This window comes from Canis aureus, chromosome 35 (genome assembly GCF_053574225.1).
Source record: "Canis aureus isolate CA01 chromosome 35, VMU_Caureus_v.1.0, whole genome shotgun sequence".
Lineage (NCBI taxonomy): Eukaryota > Metazoa > Chordata > Mammalia > Carnivora > Canidae > Canis > Canis aureus.
The window spans coordinates 26,830,017-26,857,067 of NC_135645.1; the positions used below are offsets into that span (position 1 = coordinate 26,830,017).

Below are 27,051 nucleotides of genomic sequence, written 5' to 3' on the forward strand. Positions count from 1 at the left end.
CCTTGAACTGTTGCTGTTAACAATGTATTTGTTTTCCTAAAATATTTGCCTTTCTTCCTGGTCTTTTATTTTATGAGTCACCCTGCAAATCTGATAGTGTCTACTATTGTGATATATAGATTATACATATAAGCATAGAGTCATGCCTATAACTATCAAAATGAAACAAATTAATTTTCTAGAGATTTTTACAAAAAGTCCAGAGTGAACACCATTACTTCATTGTTGTCTTTCCTTTTGGCAAATGTCCTTTTCTGGTTCCAAGCTATTCCTGCCAGTGTCTCCTTCTAGAGGGGGAGGTATGTCACACAGTCTGGCCAGAGCATCCCATCCACCTGGATACAATTACACCAAAGATGGGCATGTGGCCCAACTAGGGACAATTTAGTCAATAGATCTGCAGTGAGTCATCTTTCTAATAAGTAGAAAGAATTTGCTTAAAACGGAAGCCAAAAGGAGCATGCAGAGAAAAGTAGAGGTTGGCTATCTATCTGTCTATCTATCCATCTATCTATCATCTATCAGTAGTTTCACTGTTGTTTAGCTCCTGCATCTAGCTATTCTTGGATTACTACATTTTTCAGTTATGAGGCTCAATAAATTACTTTTGTTTTAATAAAAACAAAATATCCTTAAATTAGGATGAGTTGGGCTTATGTCACGGGTTAATTTACTATTTTATTTGGTTTCCCTCAATTGTTTCAAGGGTTCATTTATGAAAAATTATGCATTCACATAACATTCCATTTATAACTTGGCCAACTGACTTGCAAATTGAGTTTATTAGAAATGGAACCCAACTCTTAGGTAGAGCCATATGAAATTCCCTACATTTAACAATTTCTCACCTATAAAAGTGGCAATTTAATAAGACTATTCAATTTAATATAAAGATATTTTACATTACAGCTTAGAAACAAAATACCAACATGATATTCATTTATTTTAGGAAGCACAGACAATATGCAAAATACAAAGATGAAAACAAACAAACAAAATTTTTTAAAGCTGTAATCCAAAAATAAGCACTATTATATTTTTGGTATGTTCTCTCCCACATAATAAACTTGGTTTAGAAAATAATTTTATTGGACCAAAAAACTATTAAGTTAATAGTAAGTTTGCTATTTTGGGAAACCATTTATTTTTTTTTTATTTTTTATTTTTTTTGGGAAACCATTTAATTAAAAAAATTCACCTTGCTTTTCAGCAAATATACTTTGTAAAATTAATTTACTTTTTAAAAATGTCCTGCTTTAAGCTTTTCTTTGAGGTTCATTTTTATTAACTAAATTGCAAACAGGCTAATCCATCTAAACTGGAAAGACTTCCCTACATAATTCTCAACATATGCAGTGTTTGATAATTTCATTATTTACTATATAATCCCAATTCCAGAGTATTTATATCAATTATATGCCTGTTTTATAAATAATTATAAACAAATAAGAATCCTATTACATGTAATTTTATATATTATAAAAATATTTTACGGAATATGCTTTAGTCTACATTTTAAGTTTTAGACTGAATAATCTATCAAACAATCTGTGTTGGGTAATGTGCCAAAATAATGGCATGAGTAAAACTGGGAATTCCAGAAATGCTAGTACAGTACTGTTTTAATGATATCATTCTTAAAATGGTTTGTTAATTTATAAAGCTACTCTCCTTTGAGTGTTAACATCTGTATATGCCCCAGAACTTTCCTTGGTGCAGAATATTCTGAGCACATCAAAATAAAGCCTATATAATTTCATAAAATTATATGTAGAAGGGAAGACAATAAAGATAAAGGGTAATGAGTGTCTGGGATGAGGAGGTAGGGACTTCAAGTTTTCAGATGCCAATGTGGAGACGGTTTCTTGGAAGGTCATAGCAGTGAACAAGAACATGTGGGGCCCTGAGGCAGCAGTAGGCTGGGTGTGTTCAAGGCACACAGATGGTCTGGATGGTCCTACGACGGCTTAGATGGTCTACATACAGAGTGGTAAGAAGGGATGTACATGGAAGATAACATTTAAGAAGTAAGTAGGGTCTAGATCATTAAAGGCATTCCAAGCCAAAGTAAAGACTTCAAATTTTTTTTTTCTAAGTGCAGTTTGCACATTGTTTGTTTTTTCAAAAATTACTCAGAGTGATTTTTCATACTTCGAGTATGAAAGATGGGTTGTGATAAGGGCAAACAAATCAAGAAGAGGAGTTACGAGGCCATTGGATTAGGTTTAGGAAAGATTTCTTTAAGGTATGAAAGGTATGAGTCACAAAGTAGACAGACATTAACATGTTCCCTAATGTGTTCTTAATTATATCTAACTTGACCGCTGAGAGCAATGTTTTTGTAAGACAGAGTTCAATTTGGGCAAATAAAAAGGTTCTGAGACATTTACAAACACAAAAGGAAGTTATAGCTCTTGAAAATCAGAATACAGGTTTCCCTCACTAACAGAAACTAGAGGCTCCCTATGAAAATTTTTGAAAGCTGAAATGGGATAAAGCAAAGAATGTTCCCTACTTTCCAAAAGTTCACAATAGAGCACTGTTTTTATGAAAGATCTATATTTCTGTGGTACCAGCATGTAGTGTTTATAACTAGATAATTAGTGTATTGTTATTTCTGCATCAGTGAGGAAGTGCCTTCTGGACAAAATTTAGAAACTACAGAACTATTTACTGCCGTATCTGCTCTAATGTTCCCCATTGAAGTTAATGTTTGACGTAGGTTTACTTCCTCTTCCTATGATTGACATCAAGATTCTAATTGGCGGTTTTCTACATAATGTCTTGAATAACATATTATTTTTTAAAATAAATCCCCCCCCCCATTTTAAAGGAGACATCTTTAACACAAGCAATAACATGCCCTTCAACCATTAAATTTACAACTAGGTCTTTCTTAAGCTTTTGAAGGAATTCAAATTGGATTTAGAAAGGGGTTTGCTCCATTCATACTAGCTTCCTTACAAACCTTTTTTTTTTTTTCCTGCTTTCCTGGCCAGTTCTCAATTTCTTATTAGTGAGAAAGGTAGGCATCGATCATTGGACTGAAGGGTGGGTTTCTCTAGCAACTGAGGACTTCCCTGTAGCTAAAACCTGGGGAATATAACAAATGACTGGTAGCATTATTTTAACTATAGGAACTGTTTCATTTGTACCATCTTGTTAAAAAAATAATAATTTTAAGCTTTCCATGTTGTAGAATTAAAACTTTGATCATGTGATAAATGTAGTCTTCCAAATGTTTTACTTGGAGGTAGTATGAACTATTTTCTGAATCTGTTACCAGTCAACTCTACGACCTAGGAATATTGATTCAATTAGGCAGAAAAATCTGGAACATTGAAATTAACATAAGGGAATCTTTTGTTTTTGTTTTAGTAAATCTATTTAGCTAAAAGGAAAGAAGTAAGTATATTAATTACAAATTCTCTTTTAGGGAAATAACTACTTTCTCCAATTTTTGGAACAAGCAAAGAAATCTTTCTAGGTTCAGCCTTGATTCTTCCTTTCTTTAAGAGGCCCCTCTCCGTGCTTGAATTTCTCTAGCAGCTTGTACTTCCTTTCTAGACCTGTTTTCCACTGGGAATATCCTGGGATTTCTTGCAGTGATATATAACCTATATTAAAGAAATCATTAAATCACAGAAACTGTGGCTAATGGAAGGCATTTTTGTATACTTCATTCCAGTGTAATAGAATACTTCAGTGATTAGGTTCACAAAATGGTGATAAAGTCGTGGAGGTGCTATCGCTTTTTATATTTATGGATTGCTGTATCAAATACAATAGCATGTCTCATATAATATATGGCTATGCCAAAATGAAAACTGAACTTATTTCAAGAAAATCATGCCATTAATGTTTAGGGGAAAGGTTAATGCATTATTTTCAGGGCTAATGATCCTGAAATAGCCTTTGCATCTGAATGAAAAGGAGGAAAAAAAATCACTGATGTCTTTGGTTGACATTTGTGATGAGTAGAAAATGAATAAATTCACTCATAGTGATTGATGTAACCTAATAAAAATGTCAATAAATTCACATCATTCGGTTGTTGTATCTTAATCACAAGTGGACTAAGTCATGTCTACTTTATTTCTCAGGCATAGGAAACACACTACCATATTTCTTCATCCGTTCTGAAGGTGGGACTGAGTGCTACAACACAGACGACCTAGACTAGGTAATGTAGAGGTACATAAAGATGAGTTAGTTGAGCTCCTACTTTCAAGTTGATTCTGGTCTACAGCAGAAAAAGACATGCACCTAAATGATGATAATGCAATGTAGTAGGTAGCTAAAATTTCAGAGGACAAGAACAGCTAAAATATGATTGCTGTTCAGAGGAAAGAGAATCTGCCAAAGTACACAGAAGCACAATCATGACAAAAGCTGCCAATTTCATATAAATAAATGTGAACAATATTAGAGATTCTTCAGATTTAAAACTGGGTTTGATGACTGAAAAAGTAGGTTCCTTCTTTATCTCTTTCTTCTTTCTCTTGTTTTTATTCTATGTCCTTTCCTTCCTTTTCCTCTTTTCTTACTATTTTCTTTCATCCACCTATAACGTACTGTTTGCTCTATGCTCAGCACCATGCTAGGCACCACAATAAGATAAAGACTGTCCTCAACAGATCATGGCTTCCCCTAAATTCCCATTCCTCTTCCATTCAAAAGCAAATAGATTTAAAATACACAAGAGGAGATGTATATCAGAAATTTGGAAGGCTAGAGAGAGATTGAGGGGAGAGTGAAGTAGAGCTAGGACAGAAAATTAAGATGAAGTGGAGACAATGAGGTAGCCGGTACAGAGCCTAACCTTTTATTAGCAGGAAATTAAGGGTCATCATAAACCAAATGAAACTGGTCCAGAGAGTTTCTAGCTGTTCAGAGTATATGAGTGCAGCTTTGGTACCCAAATGAAAAACTGAGGTACCAAGGAGACAGAGAAAGCCTATTTCCTTGCTTCACTCAGTACAGGGCCCAGCAAAATGACCCCAGATAAATTCATAAATGACAGGCTAGTTTTGTTCTCCTGATGCGCAGTGGCTGGGCTAGTAGTGTGTAGGTAAGAGTGAGCCCCAACAAGTAACAGCTAGCAGACTGGTGGGACTGTCCCAGAAAAAAAACCTCAGCAGCATTGGAAAAGGGTGCTAGGGGCCCAATGCTATAGTGTAAGGGCTAAGAAAACAGCAGATTTCTGGGCCATGCGTGTAAATGGTGATTACAGGACAACATGATAAGTGTAGCGCAGATGTCTAACCCACTACAGAGAGAAGAAAGGATGTTTCATATAAGCTAAGTCATCCCCTTGTAAGTAGAGAGAGAATTTTCCATATAGAGGGCCAAGGATGATCAAACATGTGTAATAAGAAACAGCATGGTTTGTTTGGGGGAAATTACTAGTGGTTCACTGTTAACAGAATATAAACTAAAAGGTACAAAAGGGAGGAGATAAGGCTAAAGATACGTTGTGAGTGGGAGTCAATCAGACAGAACCTTGAATTTCTGTATTCAGCAGTAGGACTTCTGTCCTGTGGGTAGAGGAAAGCCATTGAAGGATTTCCTTTTTTTTTTTTTTCATTGAAGGATTTCAGACAAAGAAGGAAACCAAAAAAGAAGCAAAAACAGCTTCATCAAACAAACAAACAAACAAACAAACAAACAAAACTAATTCAACAAATGGTGATGAAATGGTTAATATTAAAAAAAACAAAAACAAAAACAAAAACAGAACTTTGGCCCATAGCTCACATTTTACACAAAATTGACTCAAAATGGATCACAGACTTACATTTAAAGTACAAAGCTATAAAACTTCTAGAGGACAGAATGAAAACCCTTGTGATTTTGGCATTAGATCAAGTTTTTAGTTTTTAAAAATTTAAAAAGATTTTATTTATATGAGAGAGAGAGTGTGAGTGAGTAGTTGGAGGGACAGAAGGAGAGGGAGAGGGACAAGCAGACTCCCCGTTGAGAGCAGAGCCAAACCAGGGCTCAATCCCAGGACCCTGAGATCATGGCCTGACCTGATGCTTTCCCGACTAAGCCACTGAGGTGCCCCTAAGTAAAGTTTTTAGATATCAAACCAGGAAGCATAATCCATAAAGAAAAAAAATTATAAATTAGATATTACCAAAATCTTAAAAAAGGTTACTCTGTTAAAGACACTTTTTATAGAATTAAAAACAACAACAACAAACAAGCTATGAGCTGGAAAAATATCTACAAGTCATATTTATGACAAAGAACTGTATGTAGAAAATATTTTTTACAACTTCAAAAATTCAAGGAATGCCTGGGTGACTCAGTGGTTGAGCGTCTGCCTTTGGACCCTGGGGTCCTGGGATCGAGTCCTGCATCAGCCTCCCCAGACGGAGCCTGCTTCTCCCTTGTCTATGTCTCTGCCTCTCTTTCTGTGTTTCTCATGAATAAATAAATAAAATCTTAAAAAATAAATAATACTTCAAAAACTCAATATTAAGAAAAAACTAACCCAATGCAAAAAATGGGCAAAAATCCAGACACACTTCACCAAGAAGATATATATGGAGAGCAAATAAATATATGAAAAGATGATCAAAATTAATAGTCATTAGAGAATGCAAATTAAAATGGCAATTAGATATCAATTTAGATTCACTAGAATGGACCAATGTTTTTAAAAAGTTACAACCAAGTATTGTTGGTAGCATAGAACCAAAACCTAAAATTATTTGTGGGAATATAAAATGGTATAGCCAATTTGTAAAACATTTTGACAGTTTCTTACAAAATTTTAACACATATTATTTGAGCCAGTCATTTCATACCTAAGCATTCACCCAAGAGAAATTTGATATATGTTCACACAAAAACCTATGCATTGATGTTCAGAGCAGTTTTATTAGTAATCACCTAAACTGGAAACAAACCAGACATCCCTCAACCACTGAATGCATATCCAAACTATGGTGCATCCATACAATGAAATACTGCTCAATGGTAAAAACAAATGTGAATGAATCTCAAGTGCATCCTGTTAAAAAAAAAAAAAAAACTCAACAGGCTTCCTATCATATAATTCCATTTATAGAATATTCTAAAGTATAACTCTTCCTTAAAGAAGTATTCTGAGTAATAAATGTAGAAAAAATAGGGAAACAGAATAATCACCCTTAGAATGCAATGGTAGTAATTTGTACAGGTAAGATCTACACTATGGATTATAAAATTAGTAGGGAAAAGTTTGAGAAACAGGGTATTTGTATAGCCTAGATTATCTCCCCCCAAATCTATATTATTACAAAAGGGGAAAAGTAACTTTACAACAGATAATCTAGAAGACATCACCTTAACCAAGTGATCCACATTGACATGCCAGGAATAAGACATATGGACATCATGTTCCCCCCGATATAATGCACTCAGAAAGGCACGTAACTTCTGTGATACTCCTGCCAAAAATGCATAACTGCAAATCAAGTGATAGAGAAACAACAGACACCCAGACTGAGGGACATTCTACAAAGTAACTGACGAGTGCTCTTGAAAAATGTCCAGGTCGTAAGACACAACGTAATACTGAAGAATTGTCACAGATTGGAAGATACTGAGGAGACACAATACTTAACTGCAATATGGGAGCTTGGGTGAGATCCTGGAACAGATGGAGGACAGTAGTGGAAAGGCTGATAGAATCTGAATAAAATTCTGTAGTTTGGTAACTAGTTTCGTACTGATAATTATTTCTTGTCTTTGATGATAGTCCCATGGTTATGTAAAATATTAGCATCAAGGGCAACTGAGTGAAGTCTATATGGGAACTATATTATTTTCATGACTTTGTAAGTCTGAAATTATATCAAAATGAAAACTGGAGAAAAATCATCGGAACATATTCCAACAGCAACAAAATGAGCATTAAATACTCATCATGAGATGAAATCAGAAGCTTGCCAGATTTCTATGCATTAAGTTTATGGATAATTTTTTTATTACACGTCACATATGCAAGCAGCCCATAACCATTTTCAGTGATTAAGACTTCTGCTGGTCTTTATCCAGGCCTACGTAAGACCATTGGGAACCTGGTAAAAGTTCCTGAGTGATGACTGATTGCCTGAACCTCCTGTCTGGCAGGATGGTTCTTATTCTCCTGAGTTCATGAATGCAAATCCATGTCGATTGTATAGAATTATCCACAGCCCTTCTCAAATTTAATATCATCAACCGTTTACCAGAAAAAAATTACACCATGAATGATTTCAAAGGAATTTTTATTTTTGGAAATGAGTAAGATTTCACCGTCTCGATGATTCTATTCAACTTGATTTCAAAGTATGAAAAGGCAACATTATGTATGTATAAAATTGCATTTATATTCCTTTTTCTCTCCTAGTTCTTACAGCTTACAGTGTTATCGTCACCTTGAGCAACTTGTTACTAGGATGTTTTAACCTGTTCCATCTTATTACAGTCTACCCAATAATTAGCAGGCTGGTTAGGGAGAGGAGAGAACCATGGGAAAGAGACCATAAGTTAGAGGCAGATCTAGGAAGGTGATTAGATTGGATGACCTTGAGGAGACCAGATAACCTGGGAGGAACAAGAACAAATTTCTCCTGAATACAGAAAAAGTGTATTCTCTGTTGTAAATAGGGACGTACACTCCAGAAGAATATAAACCGGTGATCCCAATTAGCCCCAGTGCTGCTTGAACAGACAGAGATACACGGGGCTACCCGATTATGTCATCTTGTTCCTATTTGTTATGGTCACACTTGGTTCATTCTCTATTCATCAATATGTATACGTTATAATTCCTAGTGGCAAATGCTGTGCAGTAAATATCCTGAGAATCCAGTGAGAGTCCAGAAACTGCACAAGTAATTCATCTCTGTTCTTGGTAACAGCAAATAGTAAATTTGAAGGCCTTTAGGAGAAGAGAGAAAATATAAAAACTCACAATCTCTTCTCTTTTTGCTGCCTCACGCCCTTCCTTTCCCTGGTTGCACCTCCGGGCACTTCCACGCTGCCAGGGGCACTTTCTCCCACGTCCTTCACAGCACCCTCGGGGGCCCCTGTGTCTCCAGTCATACTCACAGTCTTTCTAATTTTTCCCAGTTTTCCTTCATGCTTTTCTCAGGGGCTACCTCAAACATTCACCAACACCCCAAGCCCTCTACTTCCCCCGTGGGCATACGATCTTCTTTCTTCCATGGCTGAGGAAAGGGGCGCTGGTAACCGCAGAGGCTCTGGGCCTTCTGCCCACCGCGGCCTGCACACCTCATAGTTCTCTGTGTTCCCATTTAGACTCTCCTTGGTACATTTTCATCCAGCTCCTCAGGGATTTGGGAGAGGAAGAGACACATGGGAGAACTGAGAACACACTTTCAGGTGCCTTTGCCATTTAGCACGGATGCATTCTAGGGTGCAGGAGACTGACGGATGGAAGCAGAGGGGGAGACGCACAGGCGGGACGGCAGGGCAGGCGTTGGGCCTTCTGCAGCCAGACACCTCGTGCTACCGCAGTGCCCGGCACACAGTGGCCAAGCGCAGAATAGATACTGCGTGAATGAATGAACGGCACGGAATGCTAACCCCGTGGAAGGCAAGTAAGAAATCGGCACCATGTAACGTGCATCTTTAACCTGTCATCCCACTGCCGTCTGCGCTCGCGGGTCGTCCACGCGCTCGGCTCCCCGCGTGAGCCCCAACGGGCTTGCAGCCCTATTGCCTCATCCAGTAGGTGCTTCTCACTCCTTATCTTCCTTGGTCTCCCAGCTCATTTCATTCTCCTGCCCTCACCCATTCTTAGGAACCTGCTTTCCTCTGGGTTGTTGCTTCTCTCTTGTAAGCTTTTGCTCTTCGGTTCACCTGCTGGGGCTGCTCTCAACCTTCCCGGTGGGGGGTGGGCGCTCCCTCCCGAGCCCCAACTACCACCCACCGCTCACCTGGAGAGCACTCTTTAACTTGTGCCTGCAGCCCAGGCATCCGCCCAGGTTCCAGAGGCTTCCTGGACGTCTTTACATGTCCCAGGCACCTCAAACACAGCATATCCAAACTCGAATTCATGATTTTGCTCTCCAAATCTGTATTTCGGCAGAATTTGCTCTCCATTTCCCTACTTACATTAAACCAGAAACTTGTATGACATCTGAAACTATCCCCATTCCTTTATTCCTCATATATAATCAGTCATGAAAGTCTCCCAATTTAACTTTGGAAACTGCTCTTGGCTCTATCCCCTTCTTATCTTTACTTATCTAATCTGTTTTCTCATTATTTTTCACTTGGATTACTACGCTAGCCCCCTTACTGTTTTTGCCTGCCAATAGGTTTGTTTTGTTTTGTTTTGTTTTTTCAATCTGTAATCCATACCGTTATCACTTTGCTCCAGGTGTTTTGGATGCCTGCAACATCTTGACTTCTTTCTTAGCCACGAGGGTTTGAGAAGCTGTTTCCTCTGCCTGGAAAACTTTCCTACCAAATCCTGGCATGGCCTCATCTTTTCACTTCATTCAGGTTTTTTTTTTTTTTCTCTTTACCTAAAATTATATTCATATATTTAATTTCTTTTGGTTTCCTACAGTAGACAGAAGCTCTTCTTCAATACTGTACTACCAGTGCCTAGAAGGGTGGGCACAATAAATATTCACTGAACAAACCAATGAATAACTTAATAATAACTGTGTCCAGAATAACACACACAATACTGGGAAATACTGGCTTACTGATTTGTTGCTCCCAGTGGATTGACGCCAACAAGTGAACTTCTCAAGAGCACTGAAGGCTTCTTTCCTGTAGTTCTAGGTTTTAATCGAGCAATAATGTCTAACACTGGGTAGGCCACAGTAACTGTTTCTTGGAAAACAAAGCAAAATAAAGCTTTCAACCTATCTCAGCTAGCAGAGCAGCTGAACTCCAGAGGTGGGGGCAATAACCATCCAATTTATGTTATTAGAGTCAGATTTGGAGAATATTTACCCCTTCAGTGTGTATTCCAATATCCAAATCTTGATTTTGCCTATAGGAGAATTTTACCTATATTTTTCTCTTCACAGGTTGCTAAAGATAAAACTTTATTGAAGGCATCATTTGTTTCTTCCTGCACCTCTTTATCTTCCCTTGAGCTCACTGACACAACCGTAGTTATAAAAATAGTTACGGGGCACTTGGGTGGCTCAGTGGTTGAGTGTCTCCCTTCGGCTCAGGTTGTGGTTCCGGGGTCCTGATATCAAGTCCCACATCGGGCTCCCTGTAGGGAGCCTGCTTCTCCGTCTGCCTTTGTCTCTGCCTCTCATGAATAAACAAATAAAATCTTAAAATAAAAGTTAGAAGTGGGGTAACATCACTGGCACGAAGTTTCCTCACCAACATCTTGTGACTCTCTTCCTTTGGCAAAGAAATATTAAGGTTATTATTAATATTAAATATTATTAATATTAAATATTAAGGTTAAATGTGACCTTTAGTGTTTTCTAGTCCAATTTGCATTCTCAATCTTTTGTGCAGAGGATAAACACTGAGGTCTAAAGACATTGAATGGCTTGCCCGATACCCTGTAACTGGCAGTAGGATATGCAACCTGGTGGAGAGGCAGGTAACATATTGGTGGCAACAGTAATGGTTAAAATCTTAGACAAGGTATTACTTGACAAGAAGTATGTAATTCTGGGACCAGAGAGGAAGTTCTTGTGCATTTACTGTACAACGTATTTGCCTGACTTGAATCTTCTCTTTGACTTCGAGCCCATGTGGACCCATTGAAATTGTCTGGAAGGAACCCACAACATTAAGGCAGGTTTGTGCAGGCCCAGCACTTTCTGTTACAGCTTCTGTGCTGTCCCACAGAGTCTTTAGGAATGTCCCACAATGAAATAAAGTTACGTTTGAGGGTTCGTTTGCTATCCTGACTGGCTTCTATTATTTCTTACTAGATCTATGTTTTTTTGAGATATCGTTGGTATATCTAAATTTAATTATCAGCTACTAAGCTGGGCAGTGGGCACGTCATTAATTCTCTCTCTTGTTTCTTCTGTTATCATGATTCAAACTGCTGGACTTGGTCTCCTGGAGTACAGTTACTACACTATTTTGTTTCATCATTTAACCACAATTCTTATCTTTTTTATAGGAGGGTAGCACTTTCTCTTTTGGTCATGTAATTAATGACACAGGTGTACACCTCACCAGTTACAAATTGCTAGACTCTCCTTGTTACTAATGGCTCCAAGTCTGTTCTCTTGCTAATGGGTTCTATTTGCTTCTTGGAGAAAAAGTATGTGCTAAACATATGGTTTAGCTTGAGTAATCTCTTTTTATATCAGTTTTATCTTAATAGGTTAATGAAATTGTGATGTGTATCAAATAAATAGGTTCAACTTTTATCACACATACTTTTTATATAATTCAGATTTTCATCATTTGACTTTCAAGTTTAAAATAAAAGTAGTTATATGCCTGAATATGAAAGAGCAAGTGTTCCCAGGGACTTTGCAATATGTATCTCTCAGAGATAAAATGTGCACATAAGATAAAAAGTATGCATATTAAGAATTTATAAAAGGATCTGATGAAGATTTTTATCTATACTTTTGCATTACTTTCAACTGAGAGTCTATGTGCTTATTTCTCAGAACTCCAGGATACTCTAACATGACTGCATAAACCTATCCTACATCTTTATCTTTGTCCGTATTATCTTTTATGCAATATGGTGGTCCTTAGGGAGCATTAATTGCTAGCTATCTTTTAGCTACTTAAGGGCAATCTTGGAACAATTACCATGTATTTATGGGAATGAGGCATTCATTTATTTATTGCCTTTCTCTTAAAAATCTCATAGCACTTGAGTCAAGAAGATAACAGTATAAATATGGCCACTTATCTTTGTGGGAATACTTCTTTCTCTATCTCTACCACGCACCTCAGCAGCTACACAACGCCCTTGTAATGATGATTGCCTCTCAAAAGCATATTGAGTCTGTCTTTTCTCAACTATCTTTTTATCTTTTCCTTCTTTCTCTGCTGCCCCCACTTCTTTCTTTTTCTTGAAATGGAACAAGGACCTTGACTTAGGGGGCATATAAATCTGGCTATGGGGAGGCCACTGTTCCCACTTCTAGATAAGATTGTCACAGATGTGAAACAATCACTGTGTCGGTTGTTTGGATGTTTACATGACATAAACGATGTATTTCAAACTGGCAGACAAGTGCCACAGGCTATCTCATTAAACTTACTCAGTTGATTTAGGCTAAATAAATATTACTGCTTCATAGGGCTATAAATCTTTTTCCTTTTCATATACTTTTATGCATATATACATGCACATAAAATATATGACAATATGTGAGTAAAACACACAGGAATACTTGACAAAGTCATATAAAGGTATTAATCAAAGGGAGAAAAAAGGGTCTAATGCTCTTCAACCTCTAAATTTATTGTTTGACACTTATTTCTGGATATTACATGCAAAATACACATAAGAAGACTTCAACATTATATGTAAATTGTTATTTTAAATACTTTGCCAAGATTCATAACCCGATTTTAAAATTATATTTTTCCTTCCAGAGAGATATAAGACAGTAGGAATGACTTGAAAAGTTCATACTAAACTAATGGCAAGGAAGTCAGAAAATATAAATGAAATAACGTGTTATTTCTTTTCTTTCTGTCTTTTAGATTAGTCTTTGCTAGCTATTGTGGTATAGCTGGATCTTTCCAAGTCTTACATTTTAGAAATAACCTATTTCACTAACCTAAATATTTTCTTTATTTGAAAAAGTAGTGTTTATTTTATTTATTCAGATTCTCTTTAATACTATTTAATCCGGATAAGATAATTAAAGTATAAAACTGATTCAGTCACTGTAATATAGAAAAAAAGAAAAAAAACACAACAATACACATATACACGCACACACGCACTTGCACCTTGGGTTTTAGAGTCAAAAAGACCTTAGCTTGAATACCAGCCATGCCACTTAATATGGGTTAGAGGTCTTTCTGAAGGTTAATTAACTTGTCTGAGCTTCAGGGGATAGTGATACTCACAGTAGTTGCCGTGACAACAAAATGGTAAACTCTATGTGTAAAGGTGCCTGACACAGAACGCCAACAATGGCTACCATCTCATGTGGCTTATTACGATGCATACTATGCTAAATGCCTTGTACATTTGCAAATTTAATTAGTATAGTATTCCTATGGAGTAGGAGTAATTTTGGCCCTACTTTTATAGATGCTGAAGTAAAGGACAGGGATGGTAAATAATTTACCTAAAGCTGCACAACTCTTAATTGGCAGGAGTAGAATTCTAACTTTTCAAAACTTTGAGCATCAAACAACAATCATTTTATCTTCTCTCATGATTTTATGGGATGAGCGAGGTGACTTCTTGACCAGGTGTCAACTGCAGCTACAGCCATCTGGTTTTGGTGGTGGTGGTAGTGGGGAGAGGCTGCAACGTCTGAGGCTGTTTATCACAAGCCTGGCATTCAGGCTATCTGCAGGGAGCTCACTTAGAGCTGTTAACCAGATATTCTAGCTGTCCTCCTCTTTGCAATACTGCTTGAAGCCTCACCATATGGACCAGCTTTGCTCAGCACAGGCTGGGCTACAGGAAGGAGTGTGGCAAGAGGACAAGCTCCAAAGTGCAGACATGTAAGATGTTTCTACTTGCATCACACTTGCTAATGTCCATTAGCCAAGGCCAGTCATATGGACAAACCCAGAATCAATAGAAAGAACAACACAAGGGCATATATACTGGAAGGTTCCATTAAGGTCACTATAGTAACAGACAAGTCCAACAGCTCTCTCCCATCAAGAGAGAGGGAAGCAATCCATAAGAAACTCTCAATGATAGAGAACAAACTGAGGGTTGATGGAGGGAGGTGGGTGGGGGATGGCTAAATAGGTAATGAGTATTAAGGAGGGCACCTGTTGTGATGAGCAATAGTTGTTGTATATAAGTGATGGATCACTAAATTCTCCACCAGAAACCAATTTTTACTATATATGTTAACTAACTAGAATTTAAATAAAAATTTGAAATTAAAAATGGATAATCATAAAAAGAAAAAAAAAGCATTCTTCTGTTTTTCAAACTATCAGGGCATCATGTTGATCAATGCCTTGTGAGAAGGACTGAGGAACACATAGTCAATAAATGTTTTGGTAAGCTTTTATACTTTTCTGCTTTCAAATATGACATGATGTTTTAATTTCCCATAAACAGTTTTAGAAGAAATTTCAGTTTTATGGAAAAAATGCTTCTCAAAGATCTAAATTATTTTTATGAGTTTTTTCAATGCTATTCTCTATTGGGTTTTGTATGTTATAATTCATTTGTGAATAAAATAAGGAGAACTATACTTAGGTTTATGTCTATGTCCTATTATTATTCAAATAAAAGTTATTATATGGCAATCTGTTTCTTAGAATATAAGGTTATTTTGTATTTTTAAGAAACTTCAAAGGAATGGCTTTGATCCCACTATTTAGGTAAAAACAGGATTTCTTTCTCTAAGTTGTAATTCTTTTCTCCATTTTGTATAAATTAAAAGTAATTTAATTCTAATGGCATTTATGTAGATGGGATTCACGTTTAGAAGTTTTATTTCAGATCAAGTAGCTATATTTGTATAAGAGATTTATTTTCAAACAGAAGTATTTTACCTTAATGACTCAAAATATTTAAACTGCTTTTTCTATTAATACTGAAATTTTGGCAGCTTTAGAAGTGAATATAGTGAACACAGAAGTGAATATATTATAGAGATTAGAAAAAATATATACTTCTTTACTTTTGATTAATTACTTCAAGTTAGATTAGCAAATAATTTATATGTAATAAATACCATTTCAAAGCTGTTTGGTGACCAATGCAAACTCTGATAATGTCATAGCCTAATATCAAGACCGAGGGGTGATATCAGAAGATGATATCCAGACTAAATTATCCCCTTAATGGCTGTGGTATTGCTATTAAGGTTTTGTTTGTTTGTTTCTTAAGGAAATGAGTTAGATAGAGATACATAAAAGAAGCAATGAAGAAAATCAGTACTCACTTTTTGTGACAACACCTTCTAGTCGAATGATATTTGGGTGGTCAAACTGACCCATGATACTAGCTTCTCTTAGAAAATCTCTTCTTTGTCGATCCATGTGGCCACCTTTCAAAGTTTTGATGGCAACGGGGATCTCTCTTTTCCCGGGTGTCTTCAAACGCCCACTACAGACTTCTCCAAATTCTCCTTAAAATATGAACAAAAGTGGCTTGTTTAAAAACAGAATACCTACATTCCAGAAGAACTGAATTGTCATATGGTACTATCTTTTTGCTTTTTACCATAATGGCCATCAAGTGTGTCATTTTCACATGGAGATTTCTGTCCTACAAGTTAAATTTGTAATGACAATGTTTGATCAGCATCATTTATAATGAATAACGGAATGCATTTTCATATGGTGTAGCACAGGAACTACCATTGATAGATCTCCCTGACCCGCACAGAAATTATGACTAGCAGAATGGGTGAGGCTAATGCAATTCTATAGAAAAGCAATCACTGCATAGCATTTCCTGTTCCTGTTCTTAATACTGATATATGGGCCAAATGTCTCTCTATTCAGGGAATCCATCAGGCATGTGTAGTGGGTTTGATCCTGCAGGTCATGTGCCTGAGCTTCACTACCATCAGAAATCAATGCTAGGGTCAATTGATATATGAACGTATTGAAATGACTACATTGAACTCAACTATAAGAAGTGATTATGCAGACTAAATTACAAGTCACATGGTTGGAATGCAGATATAGTAAGATGATCTATGGCTCAGCAATGGCTTCACTGGGCAGTAATATACAATAGCCAAACATTTATCATGAATTTAATATATATTAAGTATATATTAATTAATAAAATTATATATTAATAAATATTTATATATTTCTGTAATACAAATTATATATATTAATATATAGTTTTATATATTTATCATTATATATTATATACAATGTAATATTTATATTTATATTTATATATCCAGCTATTAGCGTGCTGTGAGTTTCAAAGAAGTCTAAGAGTTGGTCTGTGTTCTTAGGAGCTTATTAGAGTCTAGTAGAAGAATTTAGCTGAACATAAAAAAAATATTTAAGAACATAAGAACCCGTTTCGACAAATGCTGTATTAGTTGAGTAAGAACAGTGGGATATAGAAGACTTCCTGGAACAGGTAAACTTTTGTTGGACTTCAAGCAATGGGTACAATTGGGATATTCAAGAAAAGCAGTGATATTCCAGACAGGGAGTGATAAAAGTGAAGACAGAGCTTCAAAGTTCAGAAGCCATACAGACACAAGGATGACTAGATGGGTTAATGTGGAAAAGAAGTCGGATGTTTTCTCAGTTGCAATACAATAAGTTCAATTAAAGCTTAAAATTCCAGACTTAATTTTGTGAGGCTAATTAGCTGCATTTACTTAAGAGCATGATGCTTGACCACCAATTTATTAATCTATAAAGATAATAATAAAACCTTCCATAATTCTATAATGTCCCTTCCTCATAACGATATTGGGAAGATCCAGATGATATATGTAAAAGTCCTTATCAACTGTAAAATGCTATTTGTGTGCTTTAAGTTATATGAATCTTTGGAAGGGGCAAAGAAATGAGAATGAAAATATCCTCAATTGGTTTATTAGCTAGCAGGTCTGTCTAATAGTTCGGTGTGATGTATTAAAGTGTAGAGGTCCAAATTAAATTTTTACAGTAAAATATATTTCAGTTATCTGTATTTTCTTTGGAGCAATTCATTACAGTCAACTAGACGTTGACTTTGCAGGAATATTGACTACCTTTTGGTGTAAATGCTAAGATATTGTTTAAGTGAAAAAAAACAAACCTGGAAAGGAAACAAGCCAAAATGTTGTTTCCTAAATTATGTGTAAACATGTCCATTAGAAATAGAAAGCAGGCTAACAAGAGGGTTTACTCTCTATTAAACCAACAAATAAATAAACAAAAAACACAGACTAGGATGGAGTCCCTAAGTTCAGTGCATATAATATTGGAGTTTCACCAATTTTATTTAATTTGACATCAAAACAAGAAAAATCCTTTTTACTTAATGACGCTCTCAACCTATTGAGGGTTAAATGTTCTTATCTCACAGGGAAAAGAAGCCACAGGTTTTCAGTTTTGTTTGTAACGTTTCTTTTATTTTTCAAAAGCTTTTCTCTCATATATAAAAAATGGCAATTGATAGAGATGTTTAACATTTTTCTATTGAGGCTCTGAACCTTTAGAGAAAAGCTATGTACATATATTTAAGTTAATGTCTGATACACCCAGGCCTACTGAGATACTTGAAATTTCTTCTTAGATCACTGTGGTTTGTTGTATGACTATGCAGAGCAAGGAAAGTATTTTTCTCTTTTTTCCCCTTACTTTGCCTTAATAAGTCTGCTAGTAAATATAAAAAAAAAATCTTTTAAAGTATTACTTTAAAACTCCTCACCTGCCATAAACCCATAATCCAAGTGATTTTCTGTTAACACTTCATAGTAATCCAAATAAACTCTTGAATACAGTGAAATGAACAGAAAACTCTGTTGTTATTTGATCAAGGCAGGCAGAGTCGTAATTTTCTTTGGTTTTCTCTTGTCTGAAATTCATGTATCCTATTATCACCAGGGAGGTGTTTTCTTCATGTCAAACTTGCACGATCAAGCTGTTATCACACTTATTTCAGTGACACTAAATATAGTTGCCTCAATTAAGGATTTGATACTCCTAGTGCATTCTTTAGGCAAAGTCCAAAAAATTCAGTCACAGAAAGTATTACAACCCTTATCTGTGGTTAGTCTGGATGTATCAGACATATCAGATAGTGAAGAAAAAAATATTTTAAATTAAATGCATAGTTTAAGATATTGCCAAAGATTGATCCATTATATTGCTGTCCTTGAAGCAAGAGTAGAGGCTCTGTACATAACCATAGGTAAGATAAATTATGCTTCAATAAGATGTGTGGACATTTATGTATCCTGGTTAGTCCATCATTAACTTGTAACTATAGGAATATAATATTAACCATAGATTTTTTTCTTCACCAGTCATTGTCATCATCATTATTCCATAGGTAGCCCTTATACAGTGCTTACCATAAGCCAGGTCTAAAACTAAATATGTTTTTTTAAATTTTTACAACAAACCTTTGCAGTAGATACCATGATTATCTCCACTTTACAAATGAAGAAGCTGAGATACATGAGCTAAGTAACTTTCCATGGTGACACAGGTAGAAAATGGCAAAACTGTAATTCAGACCCAGCAAGTGTGGCTCCAGGGTCCATGCTTATAAAAACACCATTCTCTGCTGTCTGGGATGTTTATTATTAATAAATTTTATTATTATACCATAACAATAATTAGCATGGATTTTCTGTATGAAATCTATATAACCAGATTAAAACTGTGGAGGAATGGTGGAGGTGATGAGGGACTAGCCATCTTGGAGGATTATCATCTCACAATCTCCTGGAGGCCTTCCAAAATTTTCTTCCCCGTGTTCAAAGATTCTGGTTCTCCCTTTTCCAACCCCTTGAGAGTCACTGAAGCAAAGAGCCACACTCCCAATGGCTTTTTAGAACATATCTCTCAGGTCTAATGAGGTATTTCATTCTTCCTGTTTACTATTTCCATCTGACAGGAAGGTTTCCACAAATTGTTCCCCTTCCTCCCTTGTTTCCATCCTCCTCAGTCCTCTGTACGGATGGCTTCTTATTAGCAGTGAAGGCCAAGATTTGAAGTCCCTCCTTCAGAAAATTTTCTCTGGTCAATCCACCTAATTTAATCCCCTGCTACCATCAGTTCCTCCCAAATGGGAAGAAAAAACTTAGCAGCACTAATCAGACGCTGGCTTTACTCTCAGAGCTGGGCTATGTTGTTCTCCTATCACATGCTATACCAGCCTCGACAAGGTCACTCTGAGATAGAGCAAGGTCACTGCATAATTTTGCCTAAGCACAGACAAAGGCAAAGTCACATGCCAAAATGCTAAATATGCCCTCCTCTCCTGGCTAAAATGGGTGACTGCTACTTCTTTACCAATTAAAACCTTATCCTTGTTCTGGTCTCTCCTCCGTGTAGATAAAATCCATTAAGATGTAAGTGTAAGTCCTAAAATTAAGGCCCAATATTATGTGCTGCTTTTATATGTGAGGCAAACTGGGAAGGGCTCAACTAGCCTTCCTAAAGGCTCTCCCTTCCACTCTGCTCCTATATGTAAGGTCCTCTAGCCAAACATTCCTCTTTATCAAATGGAGCAGATCTAGTTCTTCTTTATTGCTTTGCAGTAGGGTTTACTTTCCTGCCAGTCTGTGGAATGATTTGAACAAGCCAATCACATCCTTCAAAGGAAACCAGGGGCTCCTTGACTTCTTGGTACTACAAAGCTGGCCAACCTCTAGGTGCCCCTGTGTGTGATGTCCTTTTCCCCGCTGGGCTACGAGTACCTATAATTAATAATATCTACCAATCTCATCTGTCTCATGTAGGGTGTTGTGTCCTTGGCATTCCATGACCCTAGGATGAGAATTCCTACCTCATCAACAGGGTGAAGCATTATTGGTCAGAATGTAAATTTGGGCAGCCACCATGGAAAACAGTGTGGAGGTCCTTCAAAAATGTTAAAGATAGAAATACCATATGATGCAGTAATTCTACTACTGGGTATTTACACCTTCTACCAAAATGAAAACAGGATATTAAAGATATATCTACATTTCCAGGTTCACTGCAGCATCATTCATAACAACCAAGATATGGAAGCAACCTAAGTGTCCATCGACAGACAAATGGGTAAGGAAGAAGTGGTATGTACACACAACACAGTATTACTCAGCCAACAAAAAGAACGAGATCTTGCCATTTGCAACAACATGGATGAACCTACAGTGTATTTGGCTAAATGAAATGAGTCAGACAGAAAAACCTATGTGCGAAATCTAAAAAGCAAAATGAATAAAGGAGAAAAAAAAAGCAGAAAAAGACCTATAAATTCAGAGAACTGGTGATTGCCAACGGAGGGCGGGTGGGGAGATAGGCAGAAAGGGGTAAAGGGGAGTGGGAGGTTCAGGCTTCCAGTTATGGAATGCATACATCACGGGCATGAAGGTGCAGCACAGGGATTATAATAGTGCTGCATGGTGACAGGTGGTAGCCACATTTGTGGGAAATATAGCATAATGTATACAGGTGTTGAATCACTATGTTGCACAACTGAAACTAATGTAACATTGTGCGTCAACTGTATGTGTGTCAATAAAAATAAATAGAATAAAAAATGCTTAATAAAAAAAAACAACAACCAACACATACTCAATAACAGAACTGCTGCTGCTTTCTGACAGCATCTAATCTTCGAGCAAACTCCTGCTTCCTTAGATAGCCCAAATCACCCAGTCAAAACCCAAGTCCCGTAGGTGGCATCATCTAACATTCCCTTACTGACACACACTACATTTCCACATGCTGAGAGTTTTTCCCTTGCTGAAGTGAATGATAAACCCAACTTTTTAAACTATAGTGTGCTCCTGGGATCTTTGGCTTGCAAGTATTACATATACTTATACATATTTACTGTATAGCGCTTTGACTACTTGAAATTTCTTTGAAATTCATTCTTAACAATCGTATACATTTGGTACATATTGCTCCACTTCAGAATCTCCTCCTGACCAAATCAACTATCATCTAAGTCATGAAGGCATGGGCCTTGGCATCTCTATTCTTTGTTGTATCTGCACAGCCTAGGACATAATAAATAACTCTTCAATATTCATTGAATGAATGAAATGAATGGGGGGGGGTGTAAAAATTCTAGGCCCAAAGTTGGGATGTCGTTAGAGGACAGGGATTTTCCAATATAGTAACTTTTTTTTTTTTAATTACAGTCTCCTCTGCTTTATTTTCACTGTGTATAGTTAAGAGATACCTCAACATCTTCTGTATTCAGTTTTTTTTTTTTATTTAACTGTGCACAATCCACTTTCCTTCCTGAGTGTGAAGGCAACAGGAAGAATATTTTTAAGAGACATACAAAGAAAGTGTTAAAAAAAAAAAAAGAAGAGGCATAAAAGAAAAACATATAGGCAAATTTTAATTTAGTTCCTGAGGAATGCATTAGTCTCTTGAGGTCTTAAATTAAATTCCATTATTATTAATGTTATCAGAAGGGTCACCTACCCAATTGTATTCAAGGACTTATGACTATTCTCTTGGATTTCTTCCCAATACATAGCACACCTTTTACATGTGAAAGAGAACAACATTTTTAAGAGAATTTATAATTTCATACTAGTTGAAATGATATTTGATATTGAATACTTCTGATTCAACTTCATGGAAGGATTCAACATGATGCAAGATTTCTCACATTTAACAAGACTTGTCAGTAGGAAGAGTTGATTAATACATGGGAGAGGGCAGGTTCTCAGAAATTAGGGCTTCTATGTCTACCTTTACCGCTAATTTTTTCTGTGGTATCAGAGGAAATCACATTATTTTTTCCTGCTTTAGTGTCACTGGGGGAGAAGGGGGTTAAATACCTACCACCTAGCTACATTTTTTAGAAATAAAAATTAATGTGTAAATACTTACAAAGCTTTTTGGATCCTAAAAAGGTTCCATGTAACCCCGAATCTTTTCAAATTACACAGACACCACAGAAGATATGTTAAATATGTTATTCTAAGTATCCTTCATGGCTAGGCTCTTAATGTCTAGGTCAAAAAGAGGATTTCTTTAAGACCTGAAAAGGAATTTTTCAACTTCTTTATCAAATAATGGGTAAGGATTTTTTCAGTGAATGAATTCAGTAACACATGATCCCATATTACCCATTTTTTCCTACACCACATTCCAAAAATTTAACAGCATCTTTTTCTTTCTAGACAAGTTTTTTTTAATGATGTAATTCCAATTTTTGTGATTTGAATGTAATAAGAGCACGCGAGACAGTAATCCAGAAGCACGAAGAAATGATGGTTAAGTGATAGCAACGTGCATGTTATCATTCGAGATGCCTGAAAAGTTGACTCATGGCTTCAGAGCACTAATCTCTGCACCCCCCTCCCCAATATTTGGAGAGCTACATTGTAGTTTAATGCTTTGGTTGTGCACTGATGTGTTTCTCTACACCAACTTCCCAGTTGATGTGTCCGTTTGCTCATAGGGCTGCCCATTACACACCCTGGTCAGCTGTCAGGGGTGGCCGGACCCCATGATCACAGGCTTGCCTGCAGTGCTGCTTCTCGACATACTTTCAAAACGGTATTTGTTGTTCATGCATACACACTACTAGCAAATACATCTCTTGCTGCTAAACAAAGCTCTGTATTTAACAAAAATGTGTTTTGTTTATTTACTTGAGGCAAAAGGGGGCCTCTCATTGTGTTACGGGGCTTGCTTTTCAATAAAATTCTGCCTTTACTCTTAGGACACATGGGAGTGAGTCAAGAGACTGACACGAAAAGATGACCTGATTGATTCATTAATAATAATTTGAAGTTGCTTGTTCTAGAAACATAACTTCGAAAGGCTGAGTTGACTGATCCTTGCTTTATGCTTCTCCACACCCTGCACCAACTATTATTCTAGTGCCGGTGCCTCTTGGTGTCAAATATTAACTCATTATGTTTCTCCTTACTAACTTTAATCATCCAAAAAATAGAGACCTCATCGATCCTTCTATCTCAGTGCCTAGCAGGATTCCCAGCATCAGATAGGAACTCAGTAATTTGCTGAATGGATGAATCTGCCATATGCTTGAAGGTCACGTGTGCATCATCAAGTGGGGCGGAGGGGGGAGTTGAGGATTTAACTGCGTGATTCAGGCACAAGAGAACTTATTATTATTTTAATTTAATTCTTTCCTTTTCATTGAGGTAAACTGGACACACAATATTACATCCATTTCAGGTATGCAGCAGTGATTCAACAAGTTTCTGTGTCATGCCGTGCTCACCACGAGTGTGGCTCCCATCTGTCACCACACTATGCTACTACGATACCACTGACTGTATTCTCTATGCTTTACCTTTTATTCCTGTGATTTATTCGTCCCATAACCGGAAATCTGTACTTCCCACTTTTTATTATTTTCTGCTGAAACATGCTTCCCAAATGCAATACTGTCCTCAAGGTGATTACAATTTTTCTCTACTTCTGACATCATAAGTCCAGCATATTACTTACCTATCAAATACTCTTAATTCACAATATTTTCACTTTTCAAGCTCACTGATCCTTCTACCCTAGAACACCTTTTTAAATCCAGTTTATGAGCCTCTAGCAGATGGTCTCTCACACCACCTCCTTTCTTGCCTGAAGGGATATTGAAACAGGTCCTCTTTAGAGTAAAAAAAAAATTTGCATTTTAAAACTCTGTGTGATGACCTATCAAAATTGATTCTCCATTTTGGCATCAAAAGAATGACATTGGGGCATCTCTGTGTGGCCAGTTCTTAAGATCCCGGGGTCCTGGGTTTGATCCCTACATCAAGCTCCCTGCTCAGAAGGAAGCCTGCTTTTTTTTCCCTCTCCCTCTTGACCCTTTCCCCTGCTCATGCTCTCACTTGCTCTCATTCTCTCAAATGACTTAAAAAAAAAAAAAAAAAGAAATAAACTTTTGGTTTCCTTATCTATAAAACATTGACTATATGTTTTGCAGAGTTATGGGAAGTAAAGGTATCTAGCACTTCCACTTGCCCTCTAGCCACCTGCTCCCCCCCCACCCCGCCCTGCCAAAGGACCAATTCCACCACTTGCCAGGCCCTCCTCCCACAACCAGGCTACTGAGCACTCTGCATTGGATAGCTGTTCCTAGAAACAAACAGTTCTTTATGTAGCCATAGTTTGTTTTCAGTATACACACTCTCTATCACAGAGTAATGTCTTCACTGTCACCAACTATTATCTCTTGGCAGTGAAGTTCCAAATCTAAACTTGTAGCTCAGATTTCTCCCTTGAACCCTAGGTTTCTATAACCACTTGAAAGTTTCCCAGGAACAACCTTATCATCATCTTCTGTATTAGTCTGCTTGGGCTGCTATAAAAAAAAGTACCATAGCCATGGTGGCTTAAACAACAGAAATTTATTTTTTCACAGTTCTGAAAACTGACAAGTCTAAGAGCATGGGGCCTGCTGATTCAGTTCCTGGTTATAGCTCTTTTCTGGGCTCACAGACAGCCATCTTTGCTCTGTGCCATCATATCGCCATTCCTTGATGAGGCCGGAGAGCTCTTTCTCTTCCTCTTCCTCTAAAGCCACCAGTACTTTTAGATTAGGACTCCATCCTTAGGACCTCATGTATCCTTAATTATAACCTATTTTCAAATACAGTCACAACTGGAGTCAGGGCTTCAATGTATGAATTTTGGAGGGACACGATTCAAATCAAAAGCACCGTTTAAAACCCATTTTTCTATCTTCTTCCTTTGATTCATTGACTAGCCATGGTTGGTTGAATAAAGGCTCCTCACAGATGTCTACTTTCTAATCTACAGATCTGTGAACATGTTACCTTATATAGCAAAAGGGACTCTGCAGATATATTGAGTTAATGATCTTGAGATGTGATTATTCTAGGTGAGCCAGGTGAGGCCTACATAATCACAAGGGGTCTTTAGAAGAGGGAGGCAGGAGGAACAGTCAGGGAAGGACATGGGATGATAAAAAACAGAGGTGAGAATGTCAGAGGGGTATCTGGAGAGACTATGTTGCTGGCTTTGAAGATGGAGAAAGGGACACAAGTCAAGGAACACAGGCAATCTTTAGAAGCTGGAAGTCAAGGACACAGGTAAGCTCCCTGAATGAATCTGTCAGCACCCGAACTTCAACCCAGTGACGCCGATTTTGAACTTCTGTCAGAGAAATAATCTGTGTGTTTTTTAAGCCCCTAATTTGTGATAATATAGGATGGCTTTTAGCACAGGGCCTGGCATAGAGTGTGTTCTTAAATATTAGCTTCCACTTAACCTGAATAATATCCTGCTTTTAAGTATAATTTCTTATTACGCTTCAGTGCACCCTTTTACACTCTTCTATTAACATCACTTCTCTCATACCCTTACAGAGGTTTTGTCTTCTTTTCAATCTCCGGGGTCTAACCTAGAGAACACCATAGGTAACCAACAGTCACTGACGCATGAGCCAACATCCTTATGTGCATCAGTATTTAACTCTCTTTGTGAAAATATGTACTAAACATTTTTAACTGGTTTTTGAGAGCGCAACCATGAGAGAATATAATTTTCCCCAGTTTGTGTGAATTCCTGCACTAGCACAAATAAGACATTTTGGAATGCAGTCAAGCAATAGAAGTGATCAGTATTCACAGTGGAGGGCTTGTGTTTAGGCAAGCATGACTAAGAGAAGCTAGTGGATTGTCAACTGTACTGGTCAAGATGTTTTCACAAATGAGAGAAAAGCATCTTTTAAAATATTCATAAGTAATTATTTTGACTAAAACAGCCAGTAAGTGTCCTGAATTATTATTAAAAATAATATTATATATGTTTTTAATAGCAATAAAAGAACAGATTTAATATACTACATGTTTATAAATAAAATTAGGATATTAGGTCATTTTTTTCTTAAGCTAAAGAAAAGATACATAGATAATCACTTATACCTCTGTAAATTAAACCATGATTCAGGACTCCAGACATTTTAATGTGATTTTATTTACTCTCAAGGGGTAATAATAGACAGATGTTCTAATACAACAGTGAACATTTAGAAAGTTTGTTTTCATGTTAAAGTACTATTTTCACTACTATAAACCATATTGTTTTAGGTAAAGTTATAGTCAATCATTTTTGTCTTTCAGAAGACAAAAAATTCATCATATTTATCATTTAAAAAAATTTATGCTTCATTATTTTACTTATTCAAAAGACAGTTTTCACTGAGTCCTATATTGCAGAATGTGCCATTATTATATGTACAATCTAGGAAGGAAATACTGCTGCTAATTAAACTAT

General features: G+C 36.7%; 1 protein-coding gene and 1 long non-coding RNA gene across 24 annotated transcripts in view; one reads left to right on the forward strand and one right to left on the reverse strand.

Moving 5' to 3' along the window:
• EPHA6 (EPH receptor A6) overlaps positions 1-27,051 on the reverse strand; it is an 887,621-nt gene that overhangs the window by 198,887 nt on the left and 661,683 nt on the right. For all 23 annotated transcript variants that reach the window (XR_013372579.1, XR_013372578.1, XM_077884567.1 and 20 more), the window contains one exon: positions 16,068-16,253. Coding sequence is in view for 21 of the 23 variants with exons in the window: in XM_077884567.1 (XP_077740693.1) it covers positions 16,068-16,253 (186 nt within the window). In the remaining 2 variants the exon portion in view is untranslated. The remainder of the gene's footprint in view (positions 1-16,067; positions 16,254-27,051) is intronic.
• Positions 14,093-21,048, forward strand: LOC144305593 (uncharacterized). Its single transcript, XR_013372609.1, has 3 exons — positions 14,093-14,658; positions 15,112-15,174; positions 20,796-21,048. It is a non-coding gene; the product is annotated as an uncharacterized LOC144305593 (long non-coding RNA).